The sequence below is a fragment of the Cololabis saira genome, chromosome 10 (genome assembly GCF_033807715.1).
Source record: "Cololabis saira isolate AMF1-May2022 chromosome 10, fColSai1.1, whole genome shotgun sequence".
Classification (NCBI taxonomy): Eukaryota; Metazoa; Chordata; class Actinopteri; order Beloniformes; family Belonidae; genus Cololabis; species Cololabis saira.
Window position 1 is genome coordinate 8368277 of NC_084596.1, and position 26196 is coordinate 8394472.

The 26196-nt window shown below is 42.9% G+C and overlaps 2 protein-coding genes across 2 annotated transcripts; both read left to right on the forward strand.

Annotated features, from left to right (window-relative positions):
* The first annotated feature begins 2720 nt into the window (after positions 1 to 2720).
* On the forward strand, positions 2721 to 6431 carry LOC133451816 (immunoglobulin lambda-1 light chain-like). Its single transcript, XM_061730958.1, has 5 exons — positions 2721 to 2763; positions 2856 to 3176; positions 3464 to 3511; positions 5705 to 6010; positions 6042 to 6431. Exons 1-5 carry the CDS (start codon positions 2721 to 2723, stop codon positions 6281 to 6283), a joined length of 960 nt encoding a protein of 319 aa, XP_061586942.1. The 3' UTR covers positions 6284 to 6431.
* Positions 6432 to 13791: 7360 nt separating this feature from the next.
* Positions 13792 to 18305, forward strand: LOC133451817 (immunoglobulin lambda-1 light chain-like). The gene is made up of 5 exons (XM_061730959.1): positions 13792 to 14002; positions 14095 to 14412; positions 14715 to 14756; positions 17630 to 17935; positions 17967 to 18305. The coding sequence occupies exons 1-5, from the start codon at positions 13960 to 13962 to the stop codon at positions 18206 to 18208; spliced, it is 951 nt and encodes a 316-aa protein (XP_061586943.1). The 5' UTR covers positions 13792 to 13959; the 3' UTR covers positions 18209 to 18305.
* Positions 18306 to 26196: the final 7891 nt, after the last annotated feature.

Below are 26196 nucleotides of genomic sequence, written 5' to 3' on the forward strand. Positions count from 1 at the left end.
GGTGAGTGCACGCATCGACTCCACCTGCTGAGGAGACTGAGGTCCTTCGGCGTGTGCAGGGAGCTCCTAAGGACTTTTTATGACTGTGCTAGCGTCTGCCATATTCTATGCAGTGGTCTGCTGCAGCTGCGGGAGCTCGGAGAGAGAGAGGAAGAGACTGAACCGACTGGTCAGCAGGGCTGGCTCGGTTCTTGGTTGTGCTCTGGACTCTGCTGAGGAGGTGGGTGAGAGGAGGATGCTGGTCAAGCTGAACTCCATCATGAACAACCTTCTCACCCCCTACATGACACTGTGGGAGCATCAGCAGCTCCTTCAGCTAAAGACTGCTCCACCCGCGCTGCAAGAAGGAACGCTACCGCAGGTCCTTCACCCCCACAGCCATCAGACTCTATAATAACCAACTGTAGCCACCCGAGTGCAATAACCTGTTTCTCTGAAAGTGCAATAACCTCCGCCCGCTAAATACCTCATGTATTTTTGCACATGTAAATATTATACATTTTTTGGGTTTACTATTTTCTCTTGTACATTGCTCATTTTTCTACATTTTATATTGCTCTTTTTAAAATTATTTAGCTATTTATTGGTTATTTTTATTTTTATTTTATTTTATTAATTTATTTTTTAGGATATACTTTTTTATACCTTGTCATACTTTCATGTGTATTTGTATAAACCGTTCAGTGTGTGTGTGTTTTGCTGCTGCACAATTGAATTTTCCTCTGGGAGATCAATAGTCTATTCTATTCTATTCTATCACAATAAAACAACAATTGAACATTTACAACATCACCTGAAGTCATATATATTCTGAGAAAACATAGTCACAGTTTACTCAAGTCAGGTTTTTTTATTCATGCTCATCCTTTAACTAGTTACTGAAGTATACTACCTGCTGTCTCTCTCCTCCACAGTCACTGAGTGAACCAGAGCTGCACAACAAGTGTGCTGATAGTGGGATGTACCATATGTGGCTGGGTTATTATTCAATTTAGTTGTGGTATAATTCAGGGATTTATTTGATATGAGGTAATGGTATTGTTTCAGGGGCCATTGTAGAGAAGCTTTAATGTTTGCTTATTACCTTTAATGGGTTACTTTTATTTGATTTCCAATTAATTATGAGTTGGTCCAGAGGGAAGGGCTTAGCAGTTAAAGGCCTCTGGCCACCAGGGGTTTTGTTTTGGGTTGTTCAGTTTGGGGGTTGCTGCTGAAAAGAAGAAGTGTATATATCAGTGTACATATCTTTCCCCTCAGTATTTTTTCTTAGTTTCGTTTGTTGAGTTTCTTTCATTTTTTTTGTCAAAAAAAACACCTTAATCTGCTTTAGCGATTCCAGCCATTTTTTTCTTTCTTGGACAGTAACCCACAGGTTTTTAACAGATGGATGGATGGATGGATGGATGACAGATGGACGACAGATGGACAGATGGTCTTCCAAAACTGGTGATTCCATGATTTCTTTCCAGGAGGTGGAAACTCTCAGGTCCTTCTTCAGCTACAAGATTGCTTTAAAAAACAGTTTTAAATATCATATTTAGGTTTGCTGATTGAAGTTTAAGGTATTTCACAAGTTTTAAATAAGTATAAGTGAGTAACAACAGCTTTGACCCACCACCCGTCTGACACTACTGACTCTGGAAAGTTGTTTTGATTGATCTGTCTTTGCATCGTCACATCAGGAACCGTTTTCTGTTATTTCTTCTCCCACAGAAACATGTCTGTGAAGAGGAAGAGAGATCCACAGAGGGGCTCCGGTCTGGACCAGGATAAGGACTTTGGTCTGGACCGGGAGGAACCAGAGCAGCTGGTTCTGAAGCAGGAGACTGAAACCTTCACGGTGACTCCCACTTACCAGGAAAGGGACTTCAGTGACCCAGAACCCAAACCTGAGCAGCTTCACTCTCAGAACTCTCCCTCAACCGAGAACCCAGATCAGGACCAACGCCAGAATCTGGATTCAGGAGCAGCTCCAGATGTGGAGACGGGTCCAAAGAGGAGTCTCAGAAACAGACCTGACGGTAAAGTAGAGCAGCCTTCTGAGCCACAGCTGGGGGTTAAACCACAGGAGGGTAAAACATCTGTAATATGTGACATCTGTGGAGAAAGATTCAGAAACAAGAACAAGTAAGGTCTGGATCCAGACCTGCAGTTCCTCTACTGACCACTAGTCTGGATCCAGACCTGCAGTTCCTCTACTGACCACTAGGGTCCAGATCCAGACCTGCAGAAGTCCCACGGTAACGTGTTTGCTGTTCAAAGTTTTATTGATTCATCAACATAATGCAGTAAGAGTGTAGACATGTTTGTTTACATTTACAACTGTTTACAACCATAAGATGTTTATTTGCATGTTTACATCCAACTAGTAATATTTCTGGTTAAAATCTATCGTGGGCAGCTGTGTGTAGTAGCAGTTGTGTATTTCCTCCACAGCTGTCCAACCACAGATAACAGTCTGTGATACTAAACTCAGAACCAACCTGCATGTGTTTGTGGGAACATGAAGGTTTTAGTGCTTCTGCATCATGTGACCCAGACCGAGCTGTCAATCAGCAGCAGCAGCTTCTCTGTGGTCTGCAGGGGCTGATGGGAGTTTCCAGGAGCTGCTAGAAAGCAGCTTTTCCTGCTCTGGTCTCACAGCTCGTCCTTGTTGGGTCTGGGCTGCATCAGAGCTCCACTTCTCCCCAGGTTCCCCAGAGGAAACACCACGGACCAAAATGCTTTTCCTCCCAGCTGCTGCTCTGTGCTGTCTGTGTTCAGGTGAGTGTTTCCAGCCAATCAGGAGCCCCCAAACTCCACCTGGAACAAACACCGTCACACTGACCTTCACCTGTCTGTCTGTGTCTCTGCAGCGCTGGTTGCCATGGCAGCAGAGCTGGTTCAGGACGATGTAACACTGACCAGGAGAGTTGGACAAAGTGTCTCCTTCAGCTGTGGAACTGATCAGTGTGATCATGACTGGATATTCTGGTTTCAGAAAAAAGAAATGGAAACTTTCAGAGTCATTCTTCTTATTGAAAGACAATCCAGTGAAATTTATTACTTCAATCATCCTCAGAAAGCAGATTTCTCAGCTGAAAATACACAGAACGGTTGTTTGTTGAAGCTAAACAGAGTTAAACTGGATCATTCAGCCACCTACTACTGCTCCTGTTGGAAGATAGACGCCCACAGTGAGAAAAGATCCCTGCAGCCTGAACAAAAACCTCCAGCTGAACAGATGTCAAACACAGTTTCAGATCAGAATCCCATAATAGTTTGGGTTTCGTAGAAGTTTATTTCTGTGTAAAATCAGTATTACAGGGAACTTTAAACAGCCACAACAACTAAATTATGTCCATATTTCCTCCCTCTGGAGAGCAGCTCTGACAGAGGAAATAAGCTGTTGCCGTGGCAACAATTACAGTCTGGGCGTTCAACGGCTGACAGGTTTTTGTACGAGTCTTTCTCACCGTGGGAGGAAACTGGTACCGCATCTTTGGACCTGGAAGTAAACTGTACGTAACCGGTAAGAAGCAACATTTCTCTTCCTTCAGTTGTTTGATTGTAGAAGTTGAAAATGTGTTTAAAGTCAGTTTGAGCTGCTTCAGACTTTCCATGTTAGTTTGTTCATGTTTAGTAGAGAACTCATCATGCAGCCGTTGTTACAGAAGAGAAGCTCCATCATTTCTGGAAACATGTTTAAATGTCTCCCAACAACTAAACGTGTTCTTTATTTCTGCAAATATCAGAGATGTTACAAATATTGATGTTTGATCATCTCAGTAATTCTGGAGCATCTGCTGCTCTTTGAACACAAGACGACTTTGAGCTCAAATACAATTTAATAGTGATTTACAGCTGGATTTAGGAACGTTCCTGGAAAGATGGAACAGCAAATATATTCACTCAGAACGTTATTAAGTTCAGCAGTTGGACTGAATAAAGTAGCTGCTTAGTTCACGTGGAAGAGAAGAACTCATCTTTATTCTCAGTCAGTCGCCTTTTTATTCAGTCAACCTGAAAAAGATTTTTGCAAAGTATTAAATTAAGAAATCAAAAGATGATTAAGTGAAATTAAAATAAATATTACATTTATGGACTGTTTGAAATTAAACTTTAATAACAATTTAAGAGAATGTATAAATTACTTAAATGAATATTTTTTATCTAGTATTTTAATCTGAAGTTTAAATAATTCATATATTTGAACATCTCCATTAAAGTTATCAAACCTGATTTTTATTATTATTATTATTAGTATTAGATTTCAATGATTAGTTTATATTAAGTTTGGTTTAACTGTTAATATGTGAATGTTGTTGAGAGGATCAGACACACAAACATGTTTTTAGTGATTAGAATAAAAAACATCAGAGTAAAGACTTTATTTTCCTCCAGATGGAGTTGGTTTCAGAGTCAGAACAGTTCAAATTAGGACTCGGACAGTTTCAGAGATAAAACATGGAGCATAAAATATAAAACTACATAAAACCATAAAAACAAAGATCCTGGAACCAGAAGAAATAAATATATATCTATTTATGTTATTAGACAGAAAGCAATAATGTGTGATATTACTGTTCTGTGATCTGAGTCCAGCCAAAAATGTTTAAAATACAGATAAATCTTATAAAATTGTGACTGGCTCAGTGGTTAAATATAATTTAATCACTTTTATATCTAAAGCGTCTATTACAACAGAAGTGTCTCCAGGATGTTTCCAGAGACCAGAACACGACCCCCGAGCAATTATTACATAAACAAGATTGTATATTCCAGATTCCCGTCTCCCACAGAGGACAGACGTGGACCAGCGGCTGTAGCCACAACATTGTTTTAGAGTCATAAATAGAACTGGTTCATCCCTCTCCCTCACCTGCACTCACACATATTCAGAGATGGATCATGTCTCTGTCTGTGTTTGTTGTTGTTGTTGAACAAAAATGAACTAAAGATGTTAGAAGAAGGACAATGTTGGTAAAATGACGTCCCTTCTGGCTTCTTCAGGAGTTAAGAGTTTGAGTTTTTTTCACGATATGTTTATTGTTGTTTTTTAAATTTATTCAACCATACAACATTACGCATACATTACACAGACACATACATTAAACTTGCACCATTCTCTATACAAAGGTAAATAATTATATTTGATTAACCAATTGGGAGGAAAAATAAAATAAATAAATTAAATATAAAATTAAAAAATAAAATAAATCAAAATGATATTCTCCAGAATTTTAACAAGTTGTTTTCAGGTAAATCTTGCACAATCCTCCATCATATTGTTCATATATGGTTCCCAGAGTTAGACAAAGTCTTTCCGTTTTCCCTTATCAATGTACGTTAGTCTTTCCAGTCCAATACAGTTAGAAAGCTCCTTATCCACATTCTCAATGTAGGAGGATCCAGACTTTTCCAACATGATGCAATAGCTCTCCTGGCCTGAAGAAGTCCAAAGTCCAGAACTGTATATTGCTTTGATGTGGTTGAGCAGTTAAGAGTTAAAAGTTAGGATTGAATCTCCTGCCGGGAGGTGTTGACCACCAACGGCAGGTGAAGGATCATCAGGGGTGCAGACCTCTGCAGAAACACGTGTTGGCCTCAGTTTTGTAGCTGCATTGATGAGTGTTTAGTGATCAGAGTCCACGTGGTTTCCAGGATCAGGCTGAATGCTGGAAGCTGCTGCTGACTGTGTGAATGTGTCTGTGTCCAACTTCAGATGAGCAGGTAGTGAAGCCCGTGGTGAGCGTGTACCCAGCAGCATCCAGAGTCCACCTGGGGGGGGGCAGCTCCCTGCTGTGTGTGGCCTCAGCCATGTTTCCTCCTGGGGTCCGGTTCTCCTGGAAAAGACAGAAGAAGAACGGCCCGCTGGAGGACGTCCCCCCTGCCGAGGGAGAGCAGGTGGAGCTCAGAGAGCCGGGACGCAGCGCCTCCATCATGGTGGTCCACCGCCTCCATCAGGACACGTACAGATACAGCTGCTACGTCAAGCACGAGGGCGGCACGGTGGAGGCCCAGACACAAGGTGACGGAGGCTCGGTGACTGTGTTCAGCAGAGACTCAGCTTCACGTGGAGACGCTGTCAAAGACAGCAGAGGACGGACATTTGTCCCTGCAACTCCCAACATCTTCCTTCTCTGTTTCAGAACTTCCAGGTTCAGAGGTCTTCCAGCAGTCTGAGTGCAGGGTGAAGCTGCTCTGCCTGCTGTACACAGTGCTGACCCTGAAGAGTCTGCTGTACTGCTGTGGACTCTCTCTGCTGATGGTCCTCAGGAACAAGGGGCCGTCCACCAACTGAACACATGCTGACTGGTTTCTCTGATAATCTCACTCATCACATCTTATACTCTTGATATACACAAATGATTAACCGTCTTGGTGATATTTCATCTTTTAAAAGCATTTATTTCTCCTTCATGCCCTTTTTAATATTCTGATTATTGTCAATAAAGTGAAAAACAAGCTTCTTGTTGTAGTTTTTTCTCTACTTGTCGCCAAGTTACATGCATTATTGTGTTACATGTGGGGTGGGGGGTGAAGTATCACATCTGCACCTGCTCTCTGTGGTTATTAGGACTCATCAAAACTGCTGACAGCCAATCACAGGGCTTTTCCTGCAGCTGTGTGGGTTCCTGCTCTGCAGCCTCCATGTCGTGAGCTGTGGCTTTTCGCTTTAACATCACCGTGACAGTTACAAGCAGCCACTGCTGTACACCGTCCGGGGACGTGGGGGAGGTCGGGGGGGCAGGAACATCGTATGCATTCAGACTTTCTATGTATGTATGCAGTCATTAACCCTGGTCCTCGGGGCCCCAGTCCTGTGTTGTGCCACAAAAGGGGTGCTGTTTCAGTTTTTTAAAAGTTATTAATAACTGTCTTATGATAGTTATTAATAATTAATAAAGAAGATTTTTTTTTATTTTTTTTTTATTTATTTCGTTTATTTCGGCATGTTTATATAGACACATTTCATCTCCAGAACATTATACATTGCATACTCATAGTTACATACATACATAGTTTACCACATAGCAATTTGTCTAATTTCATCCTTCACAGTCCAGATAGCATGTATGTTTGTACACTTGTCCAGTCCACTCATCCTGATCACCGTTCCTGTGATTTACTACTGTGTCCACTGTTCAGTTATTTTTATGTCCAAGCCTCTTTTTGCATGCAATCCACTTTGCAATGGAGGTGCGTGTGTCAATGCAGATTTTGATTAGTCGCTGTCCTCTGGCTCTCTAGCCGCCACAGCCTTTGCCCCCTCCGCTCGTACTGACTTCATCTCCTCCCGAGCTTTGGACACCTCCGACCATACACTGGTCAGTCTCCCCTGGATGTCAGCGAGGCCAGAGAGCAGCTTTGCCTATGGTGTATCCCGCCAAGAATGTCCCATCTGGACAGGCCGGTTCCCTTGTCCCAGCACGCCGTGTAGAAAAAATCTTGTCAATAGCATTTACTGACCAGTTCAGAATCTCCATTCTTGATTTTATGTTCTGCTTGGTCGTGATATCTGCTGTGCTGTGATAGAGCTCAATGTCACACACACACATTTTATAGTGACTTTGTTTTGTTTCCATGTTTTGTTTCCATGCCAGGTGTTCCAGTGCTGAATTTCCCACATTGCCATTGTTTTGTACACATAGCCAGACATTGCCATTCCTGTACCTAGTTTTGATATTCCTTCCATAACAGCTTCTTTAACTCATGTTTGAAAACAGTTAAATTTCTTGCTAACTTTAATTCATTGCTTGCAGATGACTTATCATAATGAATAAAAGTAAACTGGGCACCACCTGAATTATCAGGAAAATAACAACTAAACAGCAAAATCAGTCTCAAGGTAACTGTTATTCCATACAGCCTGTTGCCAGGGGTGTTACAGAATAACAGTGAAGGAAGGAGTCCGAGCACAGACCTTTGCAACCAGCAGCTGTGACAATGTATAAAATAAACAAAAACTTCTGTCATTCAAATTAATCAGAAATTATTTACACAAGTGTTAAAAGATACTGAAACAACACAGGATAAATTCTACGCCCTAAACTACACATAAACAACTAACTAAATATTAAACACAAACTTCAGATTATACACGTGTGTGTGTGTGTGTGTGTGTGTGTGTGTGTGTGTGTGTGTGTGTGTGTGTGTGTGTGTGTGTGTGTGTGTGTGTGTGTGTGTGTGTGTGTGTACTCTGGCGGATACTACTTGGTGGGGCCCTAGCACCTGTAGCCCACCCACGGCTTGGGGCCCTGAATCCCCGTGGGGCCATTTTGCTGGGCCCCGCAAGATTTTATGCTTTAAAGTGGCTCAGGAGCCTTCCCTGATGCTCCTCATGCTTTTATCTCACAGGGCCTCACGAGGTCAAAATATGGAAATGTGTGTGTGAAGTGTGTGTGCTCACTGCCACCCTGGTGGTGACGGGATGCAACTGCAGCCCACACACACACTTCCGGGAGTTTGTGTGATATTAGCCAATAGGATGTTAGCTAATGTTAAAGACCATTTCTGGAACGTTTGCACATTTCTTTGACTAAATTAAAATGCTATTAATAATCTGATGATACATTAAATGTAAGAACAAATAATTTTTTCATTCTCATATAATAATAATGATAATATTATTATTCGTTGTTGATAGTTCAGGGGTCCTGGTGGGGGTGAAGGTGGAGGGTGAGGGGAGGCTTGATAATGAGGCTCTGTACTGATTGGCTGCTTGAATAACGTGTAGCAGGGGAGGGAACAAAGCCTCGCTCCAGCCAGAAGAGCCGGCTGCGTACACAAAGCGTGTCTCATGCGAGGGAGCTTCGGCGACAAAATAAATTCCATTGCTTTGGTTTTTTTTGTATTGGACTGTCCTAACTGGCCGTGAGTTTAACGGTTTCAGTGTGGACAGAGAGCGTCCGATGTCACGCAGCTCGACGCGATAGTCGGACGCTCGCATGCAGTTATGACACGGTGTAAACGGATCTTAAAACCTGATTTACGGTTCTGCGTTAAATCGACGCGTAGCCTACATCGTAGGCTCTGCGTTGGTGTAACGCGGAACCATAAATCCGCCTTTAGTTCCCTGAAGACGGAACGGGTCATCTCATCTTCACAGTAATTCACACAGGAAGATTTAATTGAATTCTAAACAGGTACACCACAGTTCTTTACCCCGATTCCTAATAATTTCTTATGTTACAAGACAAATGAATCATGTTAACTGTAAAGAAATCACAACACTGAATTTTCACAAATGGCAACTTTATTGTTAAAAAAATAAAAGAACATAAGTTGTATATAAATAACATGTATGCACTATTGCTGGCTCAAGGAAGGGCCGCGCATCTTCTGAAGGTGTCATTGAACAGCATTGCTTGGAAGATCTGAAACCATGAACAGAAGAAAAATGTATTACTAATAGAGGTCCAGTGTTACCTAACGAGAAAAACTAGAAAACTTTGTGACTCCTGCCCCACAATACAGTTTGACGTTTATGCACAAAAATCGGCACACACCTGTATCATGTTGCAACTTAAAGAAAATACTCTTGGCGCCATGGCCGAAACCGAACAGGAAGTCGGCAATTTTTAATTAATTATGTAATTTTGGCGCAATTTATGCAATTTCTTCGGCCGTTTTTTCGCCCGAACCGTAACGTGCACCCAGATGTGTTATACATCAAAATGTGCGTCTCGATCCTGCGATGACGCGCATTACTTTTCTCAGTCAAAATCATTACCGTGGTGACGATAGATGCCAAAAAGCACTCCACCTTCATCTGATTGGTCCATATGTGATAGTTCCTACTTTCTGCCATAACTTTTGAATCGTTTGACATAAAGACTTGTGGGTGGTGTCACCGTACTCGGTTTTGATACCTTGAACAAAATTGGTGCAAATTAGCCCCGCCCCTTCTTCTGATTGGTCCATATTTGATAGTCCCTATTTTCTCCCATAACTTTTGAATGGTTTGATATAGAGAGTCGTGGGTGGTGTCAGCCGCTAAATGTCCAGGCCTGAAGACATCTACATGCAAGATGTTGGACCACCGTCATGTGCCCATGCGAACTGTGGACTCTTATTGAACATTTTGTGAATATGTGAAATCGACTTTAAAGTTGGCTCAATCTTCAGTCTGGGACCAGTTTCAAATGCCTCTTAAAATGGCTGCTTTGTGAAAAACTACAAAGACCAGTGTGCCTTGGGGGCGGCGCCTGAAGGGCGCACGTCCAATCACTGGCCAGGCGCTGATGACGTCACCGCAGCCCACGGAACGAAAAGGCTCGCCTTCCTTCTTCAAATCCTCTTCTCTTCTGCTCTTCATCATCTCTGCATCCCCTCGCGCTCCAGCTTGGCTTTGTGCCAAAGGCACGTCGGGCGGGGGGGGTGCACCCGCATCGGATCATCGTGCCTGAAGATCCGTAGCGGTCTCCTGCGGCCCCGCTCGCTCCTAACCTTTTCTCTGTTTGAGTTCTTTCGCCAGGAGGATCCGATCCTCCGGCAGCATGTCCATATTAGCCCGAGAAGCCATATCCTCCTGCGTCCGTGAAGCCCGTGCCTCGATGATGAAACGGGAGCAGCCCTGATTACAGTGGACTGTCCCGCACCTGTAGGCCGCGTCAAGAGGCTCCGTGGCGGGAAGGATCGGCATGGCTGTTGCACGCTGTAAGACTGTCTTTTATTTTCAGAGTTGGAAGCAGGAGAGGGATTCAGGAGCCGCCCGCTAGTGATGCGCGGGTCGACCCATAACCCGCGGGTCCCGCGGGGCGGGTTGGGTTGGGTCAAGAAATTTTCACTTCATGGGCGGGGCGGGTGAGGCAGGCCAAAACTGTCTGCGTTCAGCGAGTGGGAGGATAATGGTGAAAAAGATGACCAGAAAGACGAGGTGCAGTGCTACATTGACAGCCAGCTATTCTGGGATTGGAATTACCTTTTAAGTTTCTGGGAGTCTCAGTCACAGGTCTTCCCTCACAGGTCTGCTTGGCAAGGTGGCCAGAATGATTCTCTGCATCCCTGCAACAAGTGCATCGAGCGAGCGCACCTTAAGCTCAGCCGGCCGGGTGCTCGAGTCCAGGCGAAACAGACTAAACCCCGGCACAGTTGATGCAATTCTTTTTTTGCACAGTGCACATTGAATGACAATGCCCCGGTTAGATTAATGTGGTTAATAGCCTATGCTTCGTTATTCAGTTTATTGCAAATAGCCACAAAAACCTAATTTTATTTTTATTTTTGGATTTATTTATTGTTTATTTACCAGCCTTAAGATTTGAATTTGTTGCAGTTTCCAGTGCACTGTAAAGCCTGTTTTCACCTTTGTGAGAGTGAGACGGAATAAACGCCTTATTCAATGGCACATTTAACGTGTAATCGTGTATTAATACCGGCGGGTGCGGGTTGGGGCAGGTTGTGTAAATAGATATGGTGGTGCGGGGCGAGATGGGGCGGGTCATATTTTCTCATTAATGCGGGACCCGCGGGTTGGAAAAACCCCGACCCGCGCATCACTACCGCCCGCTACTGGAGAATCCCCATCAGAAACGATTGGCGGTGGGATCAGAGCCGAGCCGAACCGAACCGAGGGGCTGTCTCGGACTGAAACCCCCGGCAGAACTCGATCAGCATCCGAAAGAGCCCGCAGCTTCCCGATCCGGAGGAGAAGAAGCAAGAGGTTTATGGTTCTGGGCGATCAGTTTAATTTAGAGCAGTTCAGAGCTAAATTTGCGTTTAATGTTTAGTTACCATATGTATATTACTGTGTAACGCCGGCAACTACCGGCATTATTGTTGTTTGCTTATTTTGTGGTGCCATTTTCACCAGTTATCCGTGGGTTTAAATACCGCGCCGTCATCCGTCTCATTGCACGTGGTGTGACGGGGCGCAGCCATCTTGCCGGCCACGTGCAGTCACGTTGTTTTGAGACACAGACGATCGGAAGATATGTACCACGTGTTTATTGTTTTGATCTCTTTTGGTGCCCCGAATAATTAAATCATTTTGAATAATTCAGTTGGATAAATAATCGACTTTATTAATTATTAATAATAATTAATAACTCTTGATAACTGAAACAGCGCCCCCTACGTGTGGCACAACAGAGTCATACAAGCGCTTCCACTGCAGCCTGAACGTGCACAAGGGTGCGAGGGCCTGTTCATCACTGCTTGCAGCTTTAATTGTTAACTTTTATTTGATTTCCAATTAATTATGAGTTGGTCCAGAGGGAGGGGCTTAGCAGTTAAAGGCATCTGGCCACCAGGGATTTTGTTTTTGGGTTACTGCGTTTGGAGGTTGCTGCTGAACAGAGCAGGTGTATACATCAGTGTGCATATTTTTTCCCTCAGTTTTTTTTCTTAGTTTCATTTGTTGGACGTCCGAGTTTCTTTAATTTTTTTGTCAATAAAACACCTTAATCTGCTTTAGCAACTCCAGCCATTTTTTTCCCTTGGACAATAACCCACAGTTTATGTAACAGATGGACTGATCGATGGATGGATGGATGGATGGATGGACAGATTGATGGATGGATGGATGGATGGATGGATGGATGGATGGATGGATGGATGGATGGATGGATGGATGGATGGATGGATGGATGGATGGATGGATGGATGGATGGATGGATGGACAGATTTATGGATGGATGACAGATGGACAGATGGTCCTCCAAAACTGGTGGTTCCATGATTTCTTTCCAGGAGGTGGAAACTCTCAGGTCCTTCTTCAGCTACAAGATTGCTTTAAAAACCGGTTTTAAATATCATTCTCGTTTGCTGATTGAAATTTTCAAGTACCGGTATTTAGTTTTAAATAAGTATAAGTGAGTAACAACAGCTTTGACCCACCACCCGTCTGACACTACTGACTCTGGAAAGTTGTTTTGATTGATCTGTCTTTGCATCGTCACATCAGGAACCGTTTTCTGTTATTTCTTCTCCCACAGAAACATGTCTGTGAAGAGGAAGAGTGATGAACAGAGGGGCTCCGGTCTGGACCAGGATAAGGACTTTGGTCTGGACCGGGAGGAACCAGAGCAGCGGGTTCTGAAGCAGGAGACTGAAACCTTCACGGTGACTCCCACTTACCAGGAAAGGGACTTCAGTGACCCAGAACCGAAACCTGAGCAGCTTCACTCTCAGAACTCTCCCTCAACCGAGGACCCAGATCAGGACCAACGCCAGAATCTGGATTCAGGACCAGCTCCAGATGTGGAGACGGGTCCAAAGAGGAGTCTCAGAAACAGACCTGACGGTAAAGTAGAGCAGCCTTCTGAGCCACAGCTGGGGGTTAAACCGCAGGAGGGTAAAACATCTGTAATATGTGACATCAAGATTCAGAAACAAGAACAAGTAAGTTCTGGATCCAGACCTGCAGTTCCTCTACTGACCACTAGTCTGGATCCAGACCTGCAGTTCTTCTACTGACCACTAGGGTCTGGATCCAGACCTGCAGTTCCTCTACTGACCACTAGGGTCTGGATCCAGACCTGCAGAAGAGTCATGGTAACATTTCCGTTGTTCAAAGTTTTAATGATTCATCAAAATAATCCAGTAAGAGTGTAGACATGTTTGTTTACATTTACAACAGTTTACAACCATAAGATGCTTATTTGCATGTTTACATCCAACTAGTAATATTTCTGTTTAAAATCTATCGTGGGCAGCTGTGTGTAGTAGCAGTTGTGTATTTCCTCCACAGCTGTCCAACCACAGATAACAGTCTGTGATACTAAACTCAGAACCAACCTGCATGTGTTTGTGGGAACATGAAGGTTTTAGTGCTTCTGCATCATGTGACCCAGACCGAGCTGTCAATCAGCAGCAGCAGCTTCTCTGTGGTCTGCAGGGGCTGATGGGAGTTTCCAGGAGCTGCTAGAAAGCAGCTTTTCCTGCTCTGGTCTCACAGCTCGTCCTTGTTGGGTCTGGGCTGCATCAGAGCTCCACTTCTCCCCAGGTTCACCAGAGGAAACACCACGGACCAAAATGCTTTTCCTCCCAGCTGCTGCTCTGTGCTGTCTGTGTTCAGGTGAGTGTTTCCAGCCAATCAGGAGCCCCCGAACTCCACCTGGAACAAACACCGTCACACTGACCTTCACCTGTCTGTCTGTGTCTCTGCAGCGCTGGTTGCCATGGCAGCAGAGCTGGTTCAGGACGATGTAACACTGACCAGGAGAGTTGGACAAAGTGTCTCCTTCAGCTGTGGACGAACTGATCAGTGTGATGGTGACTTGATAAGATGGTTTCAGAAAAAAGAATTGGAAACTTTCAGATTGATTCTTGTTATTAACAGACAAACCAGTGAAATTAAGTCAGGCTACAATCATCCTCAGAAAGCAGATTTCTCAGCTGAAAATACACAGAATGGTTGTTTGTTGAAGCTAAACAGAGTTAAACTGGATCATTCAGCCACCTACTACTGCATGTGTGTGAAGTATGACGCCCACAGTGAGAAAAGATCCCTGCAGCCTGAACAAAAACCTACAGCTGAACAGATGTCAAACACAGTTTCAGATCAGAATCCCATAATAGTTTGGGTTTCGTAGATGTTTAATTCTGTGTAACATCAGTATTACAGAGAACTTTAAACAGCCACAACAACTAAATTATGTCCATATTTCCTCCCTCTGGAGAGCAGCTCTGACAGAGGAAATAAGCTGTTGCCGTGGCAACAATTACAGTCTGGGCGTTCAACGGCTGACAGGTTTTTGTACGAGTCTTTCTCACCGTGGGAGGATACCCGTACTACATCTTTGGACCTGGAAGTAAACTGTATGTAACCGGTAAGAAGCAACATTTCTCTTCCTTCAGTTGTTTGATTGTAGAAGTTGAAAATGTGTTTAAAGTCAGTTTGAGCTGCTTCAGACTTTCCATGTTAGTTTGTTCATGTTTAGTAGAGAACTCATCATGCAGCCGTTGCTACAGAAGAGAAGCTCCATCATTTCTGGAAACATGTTTAAATGTCTCCCAACAACTAAACGTGTTCTTTATTTCTGCAAATATCAGAGATGTTACAAATATTGATGTTTGATCATCTCAGTAATTCTGGAGCATCTGCTGCTCTTTGAACACAAGACGACTTTGAGCTCAAATACAATTTAATAGTGATTTACAGCTGGATTTAGGAACATTCCTGGAAAGATGGAACTGCAAATATATTCACTCAGAACGTTATTAAGTTCAGCAGTTGGACTGAATAAAGTAGCTGCTTAGTTCACGTGGAAGAGAAGAACTCATCTTTATTCTCAGTAAGTTGCATTTTTATTTTACCCAGATTTTATTTTGAGAAGAAAAACAATAAATATGTGGACTTCAGTTTAAAATAACTATAATTAATGGAACCTACAGTAAGTCTGAATCAAATTTGAATAAACAATGTAAGAGAACACATAAACGCCTGAAACAGGTTCACTTGTATCTTGATGGTTGATAAAAACTTAAACAGTAAATGAAGATTATTATATTTGTCAACCAGAAAAAGGTTTTTACAAGCATTAAATTCATATATCCAACGATTAATAAGTGAAATTAAAATAAATAACACATTTATGGACTGTTTGAAATAAATATTTAATCAAGAATTTAAGAGAATGTATACATTATTTAAGTGAATATATTTGTATTTTGTTTTTTTATATAAAGTTGAAATGATTCATATATTTGAACATGTCCATTAATGTTATCAAACCTGTTTTTTATGTATTAGATTGGATTTCAATGATTCGTTTATATTGATAAAGTTTGGTTTAACTGGTAATATGTGAATGTTGTTGAGAGGATCAGACACACAAACATGTTTTTAGTGATTAGACTAAAAAACATCAGAGTAAAGACTTTATTTTCCTCCAGATGGAGTTGGTTTCAGAGTCAGAACAGTTCAAATTAGGACTCGGACAGTTTCAGAGATAAAACATGGAGCATAAAATATAAAACTTAAAAAAACCCATAAAAACAAAGATCCTGGAACCAGAATAAATTAAAAAAAAACAAATATTATTTGAGCTTTATTATTTGAGCTTCATTTCGAATATGCAAATTAAAAAAGAACAATACTAAAAAGTAAAAAAATAAAGTACAAATATATATATATATATATATATATATATATATATATATATATATATATATATATATATATATATATATATATATATATATATATATGTGTGTGTATATATAGACATACAGAAGCTCTTCAGTGTTGTGCGTCTATTGGTAACTTTGAAATTAAGTTGGCCCCTGAGGTTATAACCTCCCTCCCATTCAAAGAATATCCCCTGTATATGTCCTGGTAATAAATTATTCTTGGCTCTAAACATTAGTTTTGCTGTATTGTAATTAACTAGATCTAGAAATTTTAGTAATTTAGATTGTAAAAATAATTTATTTGTGTGTTCCCGTCCCGGTAACCGGCATTGTATATTATTCTCACAGCTCTTTTCTGTAATATGCACAAGGAGTGAAGTGAGCTTCTGTGCATATTAAACTGTGCATGTAAATTTTATTAGAAAGATAACAATAACATGTGATATTAATGTTCTGTGAAAAACAGATAAATCTTATAAAACAGTGATTAGTTCAGCGGTTAAATATAATTCAATCACTTTTATGTCTAAAGCGTCTATTACAACAGAAGTGTCTCCAGGATGTTTCCAGAGACCAGAACACGACCCCCGAGCAATTATTCCATAAACAAGATTGTATATTCCAGATTCCCGTCTCCCACAGAGGACAGACGTGGACCAGCGGCTGTAGCCACAACATTGTTTTAGAGTCATAAATAGAACTGGTTCATCCCTCTCCCTCACCTGCACTCACACATATTCAGAGATGGATCATGTCTCTGTCTGTATTTGTGGTTGTTGTTGAACAAAAATGAACTAAAAATGTTAGAAGAAGGACAATGTTGGTAAAACGTCCCTTCTGGCTTCTTCAGGAGTTAAGAGTTTGAGGTTTTTTTTCCACCATGTGTTTATTGTCGTTTTTTAAATTTATTCAACCATCAACACATACATTACACAGACACATACTTACATTTAACTTGCACCATTCTCTATACAAAAGTAAATAATTATATTGGATTAACCAATTGGGAGGAAAAATAAAATACATTAATTAAATATAAAATTAGAAAATAAAATGAAAAATAAATAAAAATTATATTCTCCACAATATTTACAAGTTGTTTTCAGGTAAATCTTGCACAATCCTCCATCATAATGTTCATATATGGTTCCCAGAGTTAGACAAAGTGTTTCCGTTTTCCCTTATCAATGTACGTTAGTCTTTCCAGTCCAATACAGTTAGAAAGCTCCTTATCCACATTCTCAATGTAGGAGGATCCAGACTTTTCCAACATGATGCAATAGCTCTCCTGGCCTGAAGAAGTCCAAAGTCCAGAACTGTATATTGCTTTGATGTGGTTGAGCAGTTAAGAGTTAAAAGTTAGGATTGAATCTCCTGCCGGGAGGTGTTGACCACCAACGGCAGGTGAAGGATCATCAGGGGTGCAGACCTCTGCAGAAACACGTGTTGGCCTCAGTTTTGTAGCTGCATTGATGAGTGTTTAGTGATCAGAGTCCACGTGGTTTCCAGGATCAGGCTGAATGCTGGAAGCTGCTGCTGACTGTGTGAATGTGTCTGTGTCCAACTTCAGATGAGCAGGTAGTGAAGCCCGTGGTGAGCGTGTACCCAGCAGCATCCAGAGTCCACCTGGGGGGGGGCAGCTCCCTGCTGTGTGTGGCCTCAGCCATGTTTCCTCCTGGGGTCCGGTTCTCCTGGAAAAGACAGAAGAAGAACGGCCCGCTGGAGGACGTCCCCCCTGCCGAGGGAGAGCAGGTGGAGCTCAGAGAGCCGGGACGCAGCGCCTCCATCATGGTGGTCCACCGCCTCCATCAGGACACGTACAGATACAGCTGCTACGTCAAGCACGAGGGCGGCACGGTGGAGGCCCAGACACAAGGTGACGGAGGCTCGGTGACTGTGTTCAGCAGAGACTCAGCTTCACGTGGAGACGCTGTCAAAGACAGCAGAGGACGGACATTTGTCCCTGCAACTCCCAACATCTTCCTTCTCTGTTTCAGAGCTTCCAGGTTCAGAGGTCTTCCAGCAGTCTGAGTGCAGGGTGAAGCTGCTCTGCCTGCTGTACACAGTGCTGACCCTGAAGAGTCTGCTGTACTGCTGTGGACTCTCTCTGCTGATGGTCCTCAGGAACAAGGGGCCGTCCACCAACTGAACACATGCTGACTGGTTTCTCTGATGATCTCACTCATCACATCTTATACTCTTGATATACACAAATGATTAACCGTCTTGGTGATATTTCATCTTTTAAAAGCATTTATTTCTCCTTCATGCCCTTTTTAATATTCTGATTATTGTCAATAAAGTGAAAAACAAGCTTCTTGTTGTAGTTTTTTCTCTACTTGTCGCCAAGTTACATGCATTATTGTGTTACATGTGGGGTGGGGGGTGAAGTATCACATCTGCACCTGCTCTCTGTGGTTATTAGGACTCATCAAAACTGCTGACAGCCAATCACAGGGCTTTTCCTGCAGCTGTGTGGGTTCCTGCTCTGCAGCCTCCATGTCGTGAGCTGTGGCTTTTCGCTTTAACATCACCGTGACAGTTACAAGCAGCCACTGCTGCACACGGTCCGGGGACGTGGGGGAGGTCGGGGGGGCAGGAACATCGTATGCATTCAGACTTTCTATGTATGTATGCAGTCATTAACCCTGGTCCTCGGGGCCCCAGTCCTGTGTTGTGCCACAAAAGGGGTGCTGTTTCAGTTTTTTAAAAGTTATTAATAACTGTCTTATGATAGTTATTAATAATTAATAAAGAAGATGACTTATCATAATGAATAAAAGTAAACTGGGCACCACCTGAATTATCAGGAAAATAACAACTAAACAGCAAAATCAGTCTCAAGGTAACTGTTATTCCATACAGCCTGTTGCCAGGGGTGTTACAGAATAACAGTGAAGGAAGGAGTCCGAGCACAGACCTTTGCAACCAGCAGCTTTGACAAATATGTATAAAATAAACAAAAACAACTTATCTCATTCAAGTTAAACAGAATTGGTTTACACAAGTGTTAAAAGATACTGAAACAACACAGGATAAATTCTACGCCCTAAACTACACATAAACAACTAACTAAATATTAAACACAAACTTCAGATTATACACGTGTGTGTGTGTGTGTGTGTGTGTGTGTGTGTGTGTGTGTGTGTGTGTGTGTGTGTGTGTGTGTGTGTGTGTGTGTGTGTGTACTCTGGCGGATACTACTTGGTGGGGCCCTAGCACCTGTAGCCCACCCACGGCTTGGGGCCCTGAATCCCTGTGGGGCCATTTTGCTGGGCCCCGCAAGATTTTATGCTTTAAAGTGGCTCAGGAGCCTTCCCTGATGCTCCTCATGCTTTTATCTCACAGGGCCTCACGAGGTCAAAATATGGAAATGTGTGTGTGCAGTGTGTGTGCCCACTGCCACCCTGGTGGTGATGGGATGCAACTGCAGCCCACACACACACTTCCGGGAGTTTGTGTGATATTAGCCAATAGGATGTTAGCTAATGTTAAAGACCATTTCTGGAACGTTTGCACATTTCTTTGACTAAATTAAAATGCTATTAATAATCTGATGATACATTAAATGTAAGAACAAATAATTTTTTCATTCTCATATAATAATAATGATAATATTATTATTCGTTGTTGATAGTTCAGGGGTCCTGGTGGGGGTGAAGGTGGAGGGTGAGGGTGGAGCGTGAGTTGGTAGTTCAGGGGTCCTGGTGGGGGTGAAGGTGGAGGGTGAGGGAAGGCTATGATAATGAGGCTCTGTGCTGATTGGCTGCTTGAATAACGTGTAGCAGGGGAGGGAACAAAGCCTCGCTCCAGCCAGAAGAGCCGGCTGCGTACACAAAGCGTGTCTCATGCGAGGGAGCTTCGGCGACAAAATAAATTCCATTGCTTTGGTTTTTTTTGTATTGGACTGTCCTAACTGGCCGTGAGTTTAACGGTTTCAGTGTGGACAGAGAGCGTCCGATGTCACGCAGCTCGACGCGATAGTCGGACGCTCGCATGCAGTTATGACACGGTGTAAACGGATCTTAAAACCTGATTTACGGTTCTGCGTTAAATCGACGCGTACCCTACATCGTAGGCTCTGCGTTGGTGTAACGCGGAACCATAAATCCGCCTTTAGTTCCCTGAAGACGGAACGGGTCATCTCATCTTCACACTAATTCACACAGGAAGATTTAATTGAATTCTAAACAGGTACACCACAGTTCTTTACCCCGATTCCTAATAATTTCTTATGTTACAAGACAAATGAATCATGTTAACTGTAAAGAAATCACAACACTGAATTTTCACAAATGGCAACTTTATTGTTAAAAAAATAAAAGAACATAAGTTGTATATAAATAACATGTATGCACTATTGCTGGCTCAAGGAAGGGCCGCGCATCTTCTGAAGGTGTCGTTGAACAGCATTGCTTGGAAGATCTGAAACCATGAACAGAAGAAAAATGTATTACTAATAGAGGTCCAGTGTTACCTAACGAGAAAAACTAGAAAACTTTGTGACTCCTGCCCCACAATACAGTTTGACGTATATGCACAAAAATCGGCACACACCTGTATCATGTTGCAACTTAAAGAAAATACTCTTGTCGCCCTGGCCGAAACCGAACAAGAAGTCGGCCATTTTTAATTAATTGTGTAATTTTGGTGCAATTTATGCCATTTCTTCGGCCGTTTCTTCGCCCGAACCGTAACGTGCACCCAGATGTGTTATACATCAAAATGTGCGTCTCGATCCTGCAATGACGCGCATTACTTTTCTCAGTCAAAAGCCTTACCGTGGTGACGATAGACGCCAAAAAGCGCTCCCCCCTTCATCTGATTGGTCCATATGTGATAGTTCCTACTTTCTGCCATAACTTTTGAATCGTTTTTACATAAAGATTTGTGGGTGGTGTCACCGTACTCGGTTTTGATACCTTGAACAAAATTGGTGCAAATTAGCCCCGCCCTTTCTTCTGATTGGTCCATTTTTCTATAGTCCCTATTTTCTGCCATAACTTTTGAATGGTTTGATATAGAGAGTCGTGGGTGGTGTCAGCCACTAAATGTCCAGGCCTGAAGAATCTACATGCAAGATATTGGACCACCGTCATGTGCCAATGCGAACTGTGGACTCTTATCGAACATTTTGTGAATATGTGAAATCGACTTTAAAGTTGGCTCAATCTTCAGTCTGGAACCAGCTTCGAATGCCTCTTAAAATGGCTGCTTTGTGAAAAATTAAAAAGACCAGTGTGCCTTGGGGGCGGCGCCTGAAGGGCGCACGTCCAATCACTGGCCAGGTGCTGATGACATCACCGCAGACCGCGGAATGAAAAGGCTCGCCTTCCTTCTTCAAATCCTCTTCTCTTCTGCTCTTCATCATCTCTGCATCCCTTCGCGCTCCAGCATGGCTTTGTGCCAAAGGCACATCGGGCGGGGGGATGCACCCGCATCGGATCATCGTGCCTGAAGATCCGTAGCGGTCTCCTGCGGCCCCGCTCGCTCCTAACCTTTTCTCTGTTTGAGTTCTTTCGCCAGGAGGATCCGATCCTCCGGCAGCATGTCCATATTAGCCCGAGAAGCCATATCCTCCTGCGTCCGTGAAGCCCGTGCCTCGATGATGAAACGGGAGCAGCCCTGATTACAGTGGACTGTCCGGCACCTGTAGGCCGCGTCAAGAGGCTCCGTGGCGGGAAGGATCGGCATGGCTGTTGCACGCTGTAAAACTTTCAGCTGTAAGTCTTTTCTTTTCAGAGTTGGAAGCAGGAGAGGGATTCAGGAGCCGCCCGCTACTGGAGAATCCCCGTCAGAAACGATTGGCAGTGGGATCAGAGCCGAGCCGAACCGAACCGAGGGGCCGTCTTGGACTGAAACCCCCGGCAGAACTCGATCAGCATCCGAAAGAGCCTGCAGCTTCCCAATCCGGAGGAGAAGAGGCGAGAGGTTTATGGTTCTGGGCGATCAGTTTAATTTAGAGCGGTTCAGAGCTAAATTTACGTTTAATGTTTAGTTACCATATGTATATTACTGTGTAACGCCGGCAACTACCAGCTTTATTGTTGTTTGCTTATTTTGTGGCTCCATTTTCACCAGTTATCCGTGGGTTTAAATACCGCGCCGTCATCTGTCTCATTGCACGTGGTGTGACGGGGCGCAGCCATCTTGCCGGCCAGTGCAGTCACGTTGTTTTGAGACACAGATGATCAGAAGATATGTACCACGTGTTTATTGTTTTGATCTCTTTTCCTTCATGCAGTTAACGTTTTATTCCTGTTTTCTTTATGGTAGTGCTTTATGTTTTAATGTAGTTTGCTGTCAGGATTTATTCAATGGTGTCGCTTTTCCACCTGCTTGACACCTGGATGTAAATAAATTCTGATTGATTTTAATGAGAGAAGTCGTTTGTGTTGTTTGCACATATTTTGTCACAGTGCTGGTTTGACAGAGCTAGAGCCGAACTGATAATGGCCTTCAACAGTTATAATGTAAAAATAATACTAAAAGAAGAACAAAAACAACAGAGCAGGTGTGTATATCAGTGTACATATTTTTCCCCTCAGTTTCTTTTCTTAGTTTAATTTGTTGGACGTCCGAGTTTCTTTTATTTTTTTATCAATAAAACACCTTAATGGATGGATGGATGGATGGATGGATGGACGGACGGACGGACGGACGGACGGACGGACGGACGGACGGACGGACGGACGGACGGATGGATGGATGGATGGCTGGATGGATGGATGGACAGATTTATGGATGGATGACAGATGGACAGGTGGTCCTCCAAAACTGGGATTCCATGATTTCTTTCCAGGAGGTGGAAACTCTCAGGTCCTTCTTCAGCTACAAGATTGCTTTAAAAACCGGTTTTAAAAAGCATAATCTGGTTTGCTGATTGAAATTTTCAGGTACCGGTATTTAGTTTTAAATAAGTATAAGTGAGTAACAACAGCTTTGACCCACCACCCGTCTGACAGTACTGACTCTGGAAAGTTGTTTTGATTGATCCGTCTTTGCATCGTCACATCAGGAACCGTTTTCTGTTATTTCTTCTCCCACAGAAACATGTCTGTGAAGAGGAAGAGTGATCCACAGAGGGGCTCCGGTCTGGACCAGGATAAGGACTTTGGTCTGGACCGGGAGGAACCAGAGCAGCTGGTTCTGAAGCAGGAGACTGAAACCTTCACGGTGACTCCCACTTACCAGGAAAGGGACTTCAGTGACCCAGAACCCAAACCTGAGCAGCTTCAATTCAATTCAATTCAATTTTATTTATATAGCGTCTAATACAACAGAGTTGTCTCTAGACGCTTTCCAGAGACCCATACCCAGAACATGACCCCCGAGCAGTTATTACATAAACAATGGCAGGTAAAAACTCCCCTAGTGGGAGAAAAACCTTAAGCCAAACAGTGGCAAGGAAAAACTCCCCTTTAGGAGGGAAGAAACCTTGAGCAGGACCAGGCTCATAAGGGGGGACCCTCCTGCCGAGGGCCAGACTGGTGGGTCAGGGACGGGAACAGCACAGCAGGCAGGTGGAAGCAGCAACGGGATGACCGGGGGTGGGGACCGCAGGCCAGCACGCAGCTCCCGAAGCTCCGGCCCAATCAGCAAGTCCCAGGTTGGGGTGCAGGGTCGGGGAAGGGTTGAAGGGAAAGGGTCAGGGAAAGACTTGTGCTCCGTAATGCAAGCTACAAGCCACCCACGACCACCTTCAGGTTCCGGTGTCCGGCAAAGGATGCTGCAACATGGACAAAAGAGAGAAAAGGGAGGAGAAGGGGGGGCCAGCACAAGAAACTACAGGAGCGACTCTGACACACTACAGTTTACACTACCTAGAGATTTACCAACACCAGCTAGAGGTTTACTAAACACTAACTATAGGCTTTACTAAACAGAAATGTTTTAAGTTTAGTTTTAAAGGTGGAGGTGGTGTCAGCCTCCTTAACCCAGATTGGAAGTTGGTTCCATACACAGCAAAAAAACCAGGGTTTACGGCTGTGTATACCACCGGTATTTTAGGCACTAGCACGGGAATTTATGTAAGGTAAACCAGCCGAAAACGAAAAATTTTCCCGGTCCGGAAACACCCGTATTGTACTGGGACCTCCTGCTGTGTTTGGAGTAGCCAGCTCAGCAGGGTGCCATGCTGGCTATTGTCACACAAAGGTGTGACATTCCAGACTTGAGGGGGGTGGGGGGTAACTTCACCGACCCAAGCCTCACCCACCAACCCCCCCCGACCCCCCCCCCCAAGCCTCACCCCCCCAACCCCCTCCAAGCCTTTCCTTTTCACTATGGATGCTTGGATGGATGGACTATGGATGCTCACTAGTTGTCATTGTGTTTGAAGGGGTATAAGATGAACTACAATCTAAAATATGAATATTTTAAATTAAAAGGTCATAATGTTATAAGGGCAGGATAAACTCAGGCAGGCTAATTAATTGGTGGAATTATTGATTAGCAACCATTTAATTCAGTAAAGGACTATATATATATATATATATATATATATATATATATATATATATATATATATATATATATATATATATATATATATATATATATATATATATATATATATATATATATATACACACACATACACACATTTTTTTTATTGTCCTTTACTGAATTAAATGGTTGGTAATCAATATTTTTTTTTAATTCTGGTGCTATGCCCATACCTGTCAAGTCTCCCGTTTTGGCCGGGAAACTACCGTATTTTATTAGTATTTTCCTGTAAATTGCCCGTTTTATGATATAATAATTTTTTAAAAGGGTTATTGTGCCTCTACAAACTGAATTATCACTAACCTGGCAAGAACTGCCCCTTGCTGTCGCCTGGAGGGCAGTTCCTACAAGGTTAGTGGCAACAACGGGAAAAAAAACAACAAATCAGATGGATGGATGTAATGAGAAAGACATTTCTGCCAGAAAAGCGAAAACTATCTTGTAAATATATCTAAAAATGGGAGCCAGAGACCCACATGAGTGACAATGACAAATTAAAAGAAAATGTTTCACTTGAAGACAATCAATTTGTATATAAACTGAAAATATTTAAAATAAATAAATGTGCTTTAATTCCCCTTTGTTTTCATTTAGACTCTATTATAGGAACTACATACATACATACATACATACCAGCAAAGCCCCTGACCTGCTTCAGCTTCTCTTGCGGGTCTTTCCCACTAGAGGTCACCAAAGAGTATAAATATTTAGGATTACTGCTCACTGAGTTCTTAGACTACAATGTAACCGCTAGGCAACTAGCCCTCTATGCCAACAGAGCTCTAGGAGCAATTATAGCTAAAAGTAAAGTTTTGGGTGGTTTCCCCTTTAAATGTTTTACCAAACTTTTTGACTCTTTGGTCCTACCCATCCTTACTTATGCATCCGCAGTATGGGGTTACAGAAGTTACTCCTGTATCAATGCAGTCTTTAATAGAGCATGCCGCTTCTTTCTGGGTGTTGGTAAATATACCCCAAATGCTGCCATACAAGGTGACATGGGATGGAAAACGACCTGGCAACACCAGTGGTCATGTATTTTTAAGAACTGGAAGAGACTATGCAGTATGCCAGATAACCGGTTATGTAAGCGTGTGTTTTTGTGGGCTAATCAGATGAGAAATGTGAAAAACTATCCCCATACGGTACGGACATATTTCTCCTCTCTGCATCTATCCCACCTCGCCAGCACTGACCTAGTCCTCTCAAGTAACGATCTAAACAGGCTTGACCAAGCAGTTGCAGAGGCAGAGAAGGAGAAATGGCTCCTGCAGATAAATAGAGCAGAGGGAAACAAGCTTCGCACTTACTGTACCTTTAAGAATGCCTTTGATACAGAGCCGTATGTACAAAGTATTATGCCCAGGCAGCATAGAAGTGCCCTTGCCAAGTTTAGGTGTGGAGTTGCTCCATTGGCTCTTGAAACCGGTAGATATACCAACATCCCAATACAGGAGCGTGTTTGCACACTATGTAACAGCGGTTCCATCGAATCTGAGTCCCATGTCCTTCTACACTGTGAACTTTACAAAGACATTCGCGAGGACCTTTTTATCTCATTTTCAAAGAATCAGGAACATTTTCAAGACCTCGATGATGTTAATAAAGTATGTGACATTTTAGCAGCTA

Coding starts and splice junctions, on each gene's coding strand:
- LOC133451817 (XM_061730959.1), top strand. CDS start 13,960: ATGCTTTTCCTCCCAGCTGCTGCTCTGTGCTGTCTGTGTTCAG. Junction 14,003..14,094: donor TCTGTGCTGTCTGTGTTCAG/GTGAGTGTTTCC, acceptor GTGTCTCTGCAG/CGCTGGTTGCCATGGCAGCA. Junction 14,413..14,714: donor CTGCATGTGTGTGAAGTATG/ACGCCCACAGTG, acceptor TGGGAGGATACC/CGTACTACATCTTTGGACCT.
- LOC133451816 (XM_061730958.1), top strand. CDS start 2,721: ATGCTTTTCCTCCCAGCTGCTGCTCTGTGCTGTCTGTGTTCAG. Junction 2,764..2,855: donor TCTGTGCTGTCTGTGTTCAG/GTGAGTGTTTCC, acceptor GTGTCTCTGCAG/CGCTGGTTGCCATGGCAGCA. Junction 3,177..3,463: donor TTGGAAGATAGACGCCCACA/GTGAGAAAAGAT, acceptor TCACCGTGGGAG/GAAACTGGTACCGCATCTTT.